The 10,603-nt window shown below is 48.0% G+C and overlaps 1 protein-coding gene across 1 annotated transcript in view; it reads right to left on the bottom strand.

The window, feature by feature from the left end:
- Nucleotides 1-10,329, bottom strand: part of LOC135099156 (uncharacterized) — a 13,619-nt gene extending 3,290 nt beyond the window's left edge. The window contains exons 1-6 of the mRNA XM_064001606.1: nt 10,046-10,329; nt 9,559-9,604; nt 9,160-9,336; nt 8,616-8,760; nt 7,941-8,476; nt 7,548-7,631 (exon numbers count right to left, since the gene is read on the bottom strand). Of these exons, the coding sequence (XP_063857676.1) occupies nt 7,548-7,631; nt 7,941-8,476; nt 8,616-8,668 (673 nt within the window). The 5' untranslated portion in view covers nt 8,669-8,760; nt 9,160-9,336; nt 9,559-9,604; nt 10,046-10,329. The remainder of the gene's footprint in view (nt 1-7,547; nt 7,632-7,940; nt 8,477-8,615; nt 8,761-9,159; nt 9,337-9,558; nt 9,605-10,045) is intronic.
- Between the last annotated feature and the right edge of the window lie 274 nt (nt 10,330-10,603).

Here is a 10,603-nt window from a genome sequence, read left to right as displayed (position 1 = left end):
CCTTCCTTTAGTCTCCACCTCACGTAGTCACTGCTGCAGACGATGGGAGACGGCAGGGTTCATGCTTACAAACCACAATGTAGTTTTATAACATGCTTTCAATATGAACCGTACTGTTTTCAGTAAAGTAAAGGAGCAAATGATAGTATACTAAATAATAGTACGTGTTCACTAACAAACTTAGGTACCTTATTCCCATCACACACACACACACACACACACACACACGATTGTTAGCATACATCATAATATGGAAGAACATCTAAGGGCCGTATTGTTAAATCTCTTCGTATCACCACTACCTAATCTACTCACCAAAACACCAGTACGTGTTCCTCGCTTGGCACCACCCAGATGGATCACCGGGCAGTGTTGGTGTCCTTCAGCTGACACACACGAGCGTTCACTGGGGCTGAGCTCTCCCAACTAACCCTGCCATGACCCTCAGCCTGCACCTCGCCTGTCACCTTTCCGCCCCTCCCCCCCGCCAGCCATTCTATTCGGGTAAGGCACATGACAAGAATAGCAAGGAGATGAAGTATCAGGAGACTTGTAAGGTCCAGCACCCAGGCCGAGAAATCTTAAGTCATCATGAATTGGCGGATGTATTTACTTATCAATTCACTTAATATTATTATTATTATTATTATTATTATTATTATTATCATTATTATTACTTCGAGGGATGGAACACCGTATGAGGAGGTAAAGCCTACCTTAATGATATCGAAATACCTCTATCGTATCACCACGCTCCCTACACCATTCCAGTGACTAGCTTTTTTTTTTTTTTCAGTCCCTGGATCATCCTAGTCACTCTTCTTTGCACAGCCACAACTGTACACCGTAATGTAAGAGAGGCCTTATCAAAGCACTACATGCACTGTTTTATAGGCCGCAGACTTGTAGTATCACTTTGTTTTCTCTCTCTCGAAGATTTAGCTATCTCCCTGGCCTTTAAGCTGCTGTTATATATTGTGCATCCCTCTCTCTCTCTCTCTCTCTCTCTCTCTCTCTCTCTCTCTCTCTCTCTCTCTCTTACTTCTTACGTAGAGAACGCTACCTCATTGATATCGAATTTCATTTCACACTTTTCTGTCCAATCATACTTTCTATCCAGTCCTGTCTTATCTTCGTAATTTGGTGTCATTCGCAAATTTACTGACGTCACTACTTACTAGTAATTCCGGAATATAATGATGCTAATAATGGAGGAGGAGGTGAGAAGAAACACAAGTGCTGGGAGGATAGTTTATTCCCGACTAGTTTCGCACAAGTTTCTTCAGGGGAACTAGTCGGGAATAAACTCACCTCCCAACACTTGTATTTCTTGTCACCTCCTCCTCCAGCTTGTCGGAATGTCTGAACAACAACAACAATAACAATAATAATAATAATAATAATAACAATAATAATAATAATAATAATAATAATAATAATAATAATAATAATAATAATAATAACAATAATTATAATAATAATAATAATAATAATAATAATAATAATAATAATAATAATAACAATAATTATAATAATAATAATAATAAGAAGAAGAAGAAGAAAAAGAAGAAGCGGAAGAACAAAAAACAAGAAGAAGAAGAAGAAGAAGAAGAAGAAGAAGAAAAAAAAAAAAAAAGAAGAAGAAGAAGCAGAAGAAGAACAAGAACAAGAACAAGAACAAGAAGAAGAAGAAGAAGAAGAAGAAGAAGAAGAAGAAAAGAAGAAAAAGAAGATGATGATGAAGAAGAAGGAAAAAATAAATAAATAAATAAACAAATGAAAATAACAATGAATTCAAGGACAATAGTTACTCATATAACTTCTAAGATTTGTTCTAGAGCAGACAAAAAGTGACCTGAAAAAAATAAATAAATGCAGCAGCTCAGTGATCCAAGACGGAGGGCAGTCCGATGTGCTACTGACAGACTGCGAAATTACTTCCACACACCACCAAACAAAATGTGAACAAACTTGTAACTTTAAAACTTTTTTCCCTAAACCCTTGAAACAGCTATTCTTTGTCAAATGAACGGTTGCCACTCAACACTGAAGAACCAGTGCCAGGACCTGCTGAAGCTGTCGGTGGTGTTCCCAGTTTTTACAAGTCTATCAAGATGGCTGCCATTCCTACGATGCTCACTCTGAGCCTGAAAGAAAGAAAAGGAACAAACGCAGAAGGAAAACCTTGGAAGTAATATAAAGCGATATATGGAAGAAACAAAGATGTAAATATTTGCCATCATGCTTACCACGTCATCAATATTCTCCTAATTATTATAAATTCTTGTTATAGTTACAATAATGTTGGAAGAGAGATTTATAGTTACAATAATGCTGGAAGAGAGAATTAATAAGAAGCAGCTACAAGGAGCCAGTAGGCTAGTAGTAGTAGTGACAATGTGCATATAAAGTATACACACTACAATCAATTTCCAATTATTTATTTTATTTATTTTTTCTTAAGCCCCAGTTAAATCTGCACACACATGTGCACTCTCTTTTTTTATGCTGCTGCTGCTTCACTTTCTTCTTCTTCTTAAAGCCACACCTTCCTGTTATGGCAAAACAGCCCCTCCAAACAAACCTTCCACACACCGTGCCTTCTCTCTCCTCACCCTTCACGCCCCAAACCTGCGATCCCTTCCTCACCATCTCTCTTCACTCAATCTACAAATGTCTTGTCGCACCGATGAGGATCACAATAAGTATTTAATTTTAAAATCGTTTTATACGATAAAAAGTTTGTTTACCCCAACGTCCAGCTCTCGTAGCAGGAGGGGGTGAGGATCGCACAGAACAGGGCGAGGTTCCCCAGGTGGGACTCAGCCCAGCAGTATGCCTGCACCAGGGCAGAGTCGGCCGCTGCCAGGGACGACTGATAGTTTAGGGACTAAATTATCAGTTCAGGGAGTCACGAGGCAAGCCACCAGGGAACAGCAAAACTAGAATAAACTAAGAGAAAATCTGACGCATCCTCACACAATAGACACGATGGACGTCATCCACTTCGTGAAGGGCGTCCTTCAGTGAAAACACAGAACATTGGAAAGGAGACCGTCAAATGAAAAGAAGGAGTACTCCTGAACCACAGCACCTCAGTGGAGGGAGAATGATATTGGAAGTCAATTCTGCGGAACGGGCCGGTGTCCACCACCACCACCTGTCCTGCAGGATAGGTATCCACCGCCACGACCATCACCTGTCCTGCAGGGCGGGTATACACCGCCACCACCTGTCCTGTAGGACGGATATCCACCGCCATGACCATCACCTGTCCTGCAGGACGGGTATCCACCGCCACCACCTGTCCTGTAGGACGGGTATCCACCGCCACCACCTGTCCTGTAGGACGGGTATCCACCGCCACCACCTGACCTGTAGGACGGGTATCCACCGCCATCACTTGTCCTGTAGGACGGGTATAAACCGCGACGACCATCACCTGTCGTGCTGGACGAGTATCCACCGCCATGAACATCACCTGTACTGCAGGACGGGTATCCACCGCCACCATCTGTCCTTGTAGGACGTGTATTCACCGCCACCACCTGTCCTGTACGAAGGGTATCTAGCGCCACCACTGTCCTGCAGAGCAGGTATCCACCGCCACCGCCTGCCCTGCAGGACGAGTATCCACCGCCACCACCTGTCATGCTGGACGGGTATTCACCGCCACTACCTGTCATGCTGGAAGGTTATCCACGGCCACCACCTGTCCTGCGGGACGGGTATTCACTGCCATCACCTGCCCTGCTGGACTGGTATTCAATGCCATCACCTGTCCTGCTAGACGGGTATCCACCGCCATGACCACCACCTGTCCAGCTGGACGGGCATCCACCGCCACGACCTGTCCTGCTGGATGGGTATCCACTGCCACCACCTGTCCTGCTGGACGGGTATCTATTGCCACCATCTGTCCTGCAGGGCGGCGGGTACCCACCATACCCGCCGCCATGACCATCACCTATCCTGCTGGACGGATATCCACCGCCATGACTGCCACCTGTCCTGCTTGATGGGTATCCCCCGCCACCACTTGTCCTACTAGACGGGTATCCACCGCCATGACCATCACCTGTCGTGCTGGACGGGTATCCACCGCCACCACTTGTCCTGCTGGACGAGTGTCCACCGCCAGACCATCACCTGTCCTGCTGGATGGGTATCTACCGCCATAAACATCACCTGTCCCGCTGAACGGGTATCCACCGCCACCACCTGTCCTGCAGGGCGGGTATCCACTGCCGTGACTATCACCTGTATTGCTGGACGGATATCCACAGCGACCACCTGTCCTGAAGGCCGGGTATCCACCGCTATGACCATCACTTGTCCTGCTGGACGGGTATCCACCGCCACCACCTGTCCTGCAGGGCGGGTATCCATTACCACCACCTATCCTGCTGGACAGGAATCCACCGCCACCACCTGTCTTGCTGGACGGGTATCCACCGCCACCACCTGTCCTGCTGGATGGGTATTCACCGCCACTACCTGTCATGCTGGAAGGTTATCCACGGCCACCACCTGTCCTGCGGGACGGGTATTCACGGCCACCACCTGTCCTGCTGGACGGGTATTCACCGCCACTACCTGTCATGCTGGAAGGTTATTCACGGCCACCACCTGTCCTGCGGGACGGGTATTCACTGCCATCACCTGTCCTGCTGGACTGGTATTCAATGCCATCACCTGTCCTGCTAGACGGGTATCCACCGCCATGACCACCACCTGTCCAGCTGGACGGGCATCCACCGCCACCACCTGTCCTGCTGGACGGGTATCCACTGCCACCACCTGTCCTGCTGGACGGGTATCTATTGCCACCATCTGTCCTGCAGGGCGGGTATCCACCATACCCGCCGCCATGACCATCACCTATCCTGCTGGACGGGTATCCACCGCCATGACTGCCACCTGTCCTGCTGGACGGGTATCCACCGCCATGACTACCACTTGTCCTGCTGGACGGGTATCCACCGCCACCACCTGTCCTGCAGGGCGGGTATCCACCGCCACGACAATCATCTATCTTGCTGGAAGGGTATTCACCGCCATGACTACCACCTGTCCTGCTGGATGGGTATCCACCGCCACCACCTGTCCTACTGGATGGTTGTGCAAAGCCACCACCTGTCTTGCTTGACGGGTATCCACCGCCATGACTACCACCTGTCCTGCTAAACGGGTATCCGCCGCCACCACTTGTCCTTCTGGACGGGTATCCACCGCCATGACCATCACCTGTCCTGCTGGACGGGTATCCACCGCCATGACTACCACTTGTCCTGTTGGACGGGTATCCACCGCCACCACCTGTCCTGCAGGGCGGGTATCCACCGCCACGACAATCATCTATCTTGCTGGAAGGGTATTCACCGCCATGACTACCACCTGTCCTGCTGGATGGGTATCCACCGCCACCACCTGTCCTACTGGATGGTTGTGCAAAGCCACCACCTGTCTTGCTTGACGGGTATCCACCGCCATGACTACCACCTGTCCTGCTAAACGGGTATCCGCCGCCACCACTTGTCCTTCTGGACGGGTATCCACCGCCATGACCACCACCTGTCCAGCTGGACGGGCATCCACCGCCACCACCTGTCCTGCTGGACGGGTATCCACTGCCACCACCTGTCCTGCTGGACGGGTATCTATTGCCACCATCTGTCCTGCAGGGAGGGTATCCACCATACCCGCCGCCATGACCATCACCTATCCTGCTGGACGGGTATCCACCGCCATGACTGCCACCTGTCCTGCTGGACGGGTATCCACCGCCATGACTACCACTTGTCCTGCTGGACGGGTATCCACCGCCACCACCTGTCCTGCAGGGCGGGTATCCACCGCCACGACAATCATCTATCTTGCTGGAAGGGTATTCACCGCCATGACTACCACCTGTCCTGCTGGATGGGTATCCACCGCCACCACCTGTCCTACTGGATGGTTGTGCAAAGCCACCACCTGTCTTGCTTGACGGGTATCCACCGCCATGACTACCACCTGTCCTGCTAAACGGGTATCCGCCGGCACCACTTGTCCTTCTGGACGGGTATCCACCGCCATGACCATCACCTGTCCTGCTGGATGGGTATCCACCGCCATGACCATCACCTGTCCTGCTGAACTGGTATCCACCGCCACGACCTGTCCTGCAGGGCGGGTATCCACCGCCATGACCATCACCTGTCCTGCTGGACAGGAATCCACCGCCACCACCTGTCCTGCTGGATGGGTATCCATCGCCATGACCATCACCTGTCCTCCTGGACAGTCATCCACCGCCACCACCTGTCCTGCTGGACGGGTATCCACTGCCACCACCTGTCCTGCTGGACGGGTATCCATTGCCACCACCTGTCCTGCAGGCCGGGTATCCACCGCCATGACCATCACCTATCCTGCTGGACGGGTTTCCACCGCCACCACCTGTCCTGCTTGACGGGTATTCACCGCCACCACCTGTCCTGCTTGACGGGTATTCACAGCCACCTCCTGTCTTGCTGGACGGGTATCCACCGCCATGACTACCACCTGTCCTGCTGGACGGGTATCCGCCGCCACCGCTTTACCTGCTGGACGAGTATCCACCGCCATGATCATCACCTGTCCTGCTGGACGGGTATCAACCGCCATGACCATCACATGTCCTGCTGAACGGGTATCCACCGCCACCACCTGTCCTGCAGGGCGGGTATCTAGCGCCTTGACCATCACCTGTCATGCTGGACGGGTATCCACCGCCACCACCTGTCCTGCTGGACGTGTATCCACCACCATGACCATCACCTGTCCTGCTGGACGGTTATCTACCGCCACCACTGTCCTGCAGAGCGGGTATCCACCGCCACCGCCTGTCCTGCAGGACGAGTATTCACCGCAACCATCTGTTCTGCAGGGCGGGTATCCACCGCTATGACTATCACTTGTCTTGTTGAACGGGTATCCACCGCCACCACCTGTCCTGCTGGACGGGTATCCACCGCCATTACCATCACCTGTCCTGCTGGACGGGTATCCACCGCCACCACCTGTCCTGCTGGACGGGTATCCACCGCCATTACCATCACCTGTCCTGCTGGACGGGTATCCACCGCCACCACCTGTCCTGCTGGACGGGTATCTACTACCACCACCTGTCATGTGGACGGGTATCTACTGCCACCACCTGCCCTGCTGGATGGGTATCCAATGCCATCACCTGTCCTTTAGGACAGGTATCCACCGCCATGACTACCACCTTTTCTGCAGGACCGGTATCCATCACCATCAATACATCCCAACACCACACCGCCACGCTACCTCCCACCCAGTCCAGTCACGATTGAACCGAAATATTTCTAGAATTCCGAGTGATAAAAAAAAGTCTATTGCAATATTTTTCTTGTATAGTTTAAATCATCATTCTCTCTCTCTCTCTCTCTCTCTCTCTCTCTCTCTCTCTCTCTCTCTCTCTCTCTCTCTCTCTCTCTCTCTCTCTCTCTCTCTCTCTCTCTTGCTTTGAACTTTCGCTCCTCAGGCTCCGGTTCACTCACGGTTCAAGTTCCAGCCAAGGCGAGGACAGAATGCCAGGTGTGTGCGCTGCAGGATCCGAATCCAGCGTCCTCCGTCAGATGAGACTATGCGTGCGGTGCGTGGAGGGAGATAAAGGGAGGGTGTCGTGAGCTCCAGGTAAGTAAACAACTCAAGTACACTACTGTGGCACTGATGACGCGACCGACAAAAAATATTAGAACAGTACTATCCAAATAGTTATGATTTCAAAAGGTATAGCGAACAACTTTTTTTAATTATAAATTCTTATTTGCAAGAAATCAAGTATATAAAAAGACCTGAATAAAAGGACTTACTAACATCATAAGAAACGTATCATTAAATTTTGCCTTAATAGTCAAATTTCGTTCTACATGAAGTGTGGACGTACTTACCGTAAGTCTTCATGTTGGAAGAAAGGCTGAAAACCCGGGAAGTTAATTTTTGTGTAGTCTCTTGAACAGCTTCACTTGACACTGACTCTTCCGGTCCATCACACTCCGCTTTCCTGGAACATTCTTCGTCTACATTTACCATTATGGAATCAGGATCATTTTGCTTTAAGTCTTCTGATTTAGGATCTCGACCACTACAAACTTCATTCTGGTCTACTGTCTGTTCTTTTCTTAAATCTGAGTCGCAATCACTGTCGACGTGGTGCCGCGACTTGGCTTTTGGCTCCTTGACATTGCCGTCCCCACAACCTTCAGCATCACACCTGCCAGCCTCACCTCTGTCATCCGTGACCTGAGTCTCCTCGTCCTGCTTCTCCTGCTTGAAGTGAACGAATTCTAACGATATGTCAGATTTGGTAGACTTGACTTCCCCATTAACTTCCCAATGTTGCTTGCCCTGATTTTTCCAGAGCTTCGTCTCCCACTCGAGGGCTGTAGAGATAATTGGCACATGTAGGCTCACCTGCCAGTGTTTTCTGAAAGTTAAGAGAGGACTCATGGTTATAAACAATTGTCTAATGTAATCTATCAGTGCTTGAAAAGACATTTTACAGAAAACTTTTTTTCGAAACAAATGAAGTATTGGCACCTTCAAACACATGACTGCAAACCTACCCAGTGTGTGGCGTGACGGTGAGGTTCAGGAGACGCCGACGCTTCCCCGGCATCAGTGAGTCCACAGATACGCCAAAGATGGATTCAGAGAACTGAGTGCGCACCACCACGCCCCGTCCTGCCTCGGTTCCGGCTGCGTCTCGCTCTATACGAGGTATAAACAATCCTTTTAATTCGTTGCCTCAAGGTATATCATAGACTCCTTTATAAAGAAATCTATGGTTGCATCTTTTAGAAAGGAAAATTACGACTCCGACTATAGCAATGCCTTTCACATTTTATGCAATTTTTATTTTTAATTATAAATATATTAATAAACTACCAAATAAAAATAAATATAGGAAGACAAGGCAACAGATAAAACTAAACATGACATACATGAAAAAAAAATAAATAAATAAAGACAAATCAATATATATATATATATATATATATATATATATATATATATATATATATATATATATATATATATATATATATATATATATATATATATATATAACAAGAAAATCTATAAGACAATATTCTCACGCTCTCTCACCTCTTCCTCGGGGTGCCACGCTACGCTCACCAACTCCTCAGCTGATCCAACGCCCCCCACATGCTGGTACCTCTGCGCCACGACTTTGAGCGCATCACCTGTGTAGCCACCTGTCACCTGGAGGACGCGACCTGAGTAATTCCCGGTGACATTGCATCCACAGTTAGTCAGGTCAGTCTGTGAACAATGACATCTTACATTAGGCGAGTGGGAGGAGGTGTGTGTGTGTGTGTGTGTGTGTGTGTGTGTGTGTGTGTGTGTGTGTGTGTGTGTGTGTGTGTGTGTGTGATTTATTCCAGCAGGTGTTCAGCTTGAGTCTTAAATTGAAAAAAACGTCATTAAATTTAGTTAGTGTATTGTTCCTTCTTTTAAGACACGTTAGGTTATGCACCCACCCACCTGCAGAGCCAAGGTAAGGGACCGGGTGGAGGGAGAGGTCCCCACTCTGAAATACAAGAAAAGTTGAAGCTTCAGTCTCTCTCTCTCTCTCTCTCTCTCTCTCTCTCTCTCTCTCTCTCTCTCTCTCTCTCTCTCTCTCTCTCTCTTTCTCTCTAATACATTAGTTCACTTAGAAATAATTTCTACCCTGACCAAACCACTTAAATGACATGTCGCTGAAGGACCACGACCAAATAGTGTCATTATATTAAATTTATAGACATGTAATAAAGAAGTGTCCTATAGCTGTTATTTTCACGCTATAGGTATATCAAATAGGGCAGTGATTCCTAACCTTTCCCAAGTTCATGCATCCTTCCATGAGCTTTTGAGATATTCATGTACAATTAATTAAAAGAAAATCACACTTTTCTCTAACTTTAAGACTGAAAATATATAAGTAATAGTACTTATCTATCCATCTTCGGTGCGGCGTATTAAGTGTTACCTGAGAAATGTTTGAGTGGAGTCATCAGTTCGGTTTAACGTGTAAGCGGTGACCAGGCGGAAGGATGCTGCCGATGCCTGCTGGCTGTGTGCCGGGATCCCCACCACTGTTACCAGCATCAACGCCGCACCTAGAGTAAGGGAAAGATGGTTGTATGGTTTATGACAATACACATTTCATTCGTTCATGTAAATTATCTTTGTAGTGTCGAGTACAATAATTTCGGATTAGTGATGATTATAGATAGAGTTTCTTTATAGCGGTAAGTTCGATAATTACAGAATAGTTTACCACTTCCAACGTAATCGCAGAATAATTCCTCTTGGATGTTGATAATCTGCGTATAGTGTCGTACAATAGTCACACACCAGTTCCTTTAGGTAAACTATTTGTTATATTGGCTAATATGATGATTATAGAATGGTCACTCAACAATGTTTCCACTAGGACGAACAACCCCACTCGCTTATGAAACCTCAGTTCCATGGTATAGCAGGTCGACGTTTTACTTAAAGAATATCCACACCTTTCCAGTTTTGGATGCTAACCGGGGTAACT

This window comes from Scylla paramamosain, unplaced genomic scaffold (assembly GCF_035594125.1).
Source record: "Scylla paramamosain isolate STU-SP2022 unplaced genomic scaffold, ASM3559412v1 Contig108, whole genome shotgun sequence".
NCBI classification, from domain to species: domain Eukaryota; kingdom Metazoa; phylum Arthropoda; class Malacostraca; order Decapoda; family Portunidae; genus Scylla; species Scylla paramamosain.
Note: the sequence above shows the minus strand (reverse complement) of the source record. Positions and strands in the feature narration are given on the sequence as shown.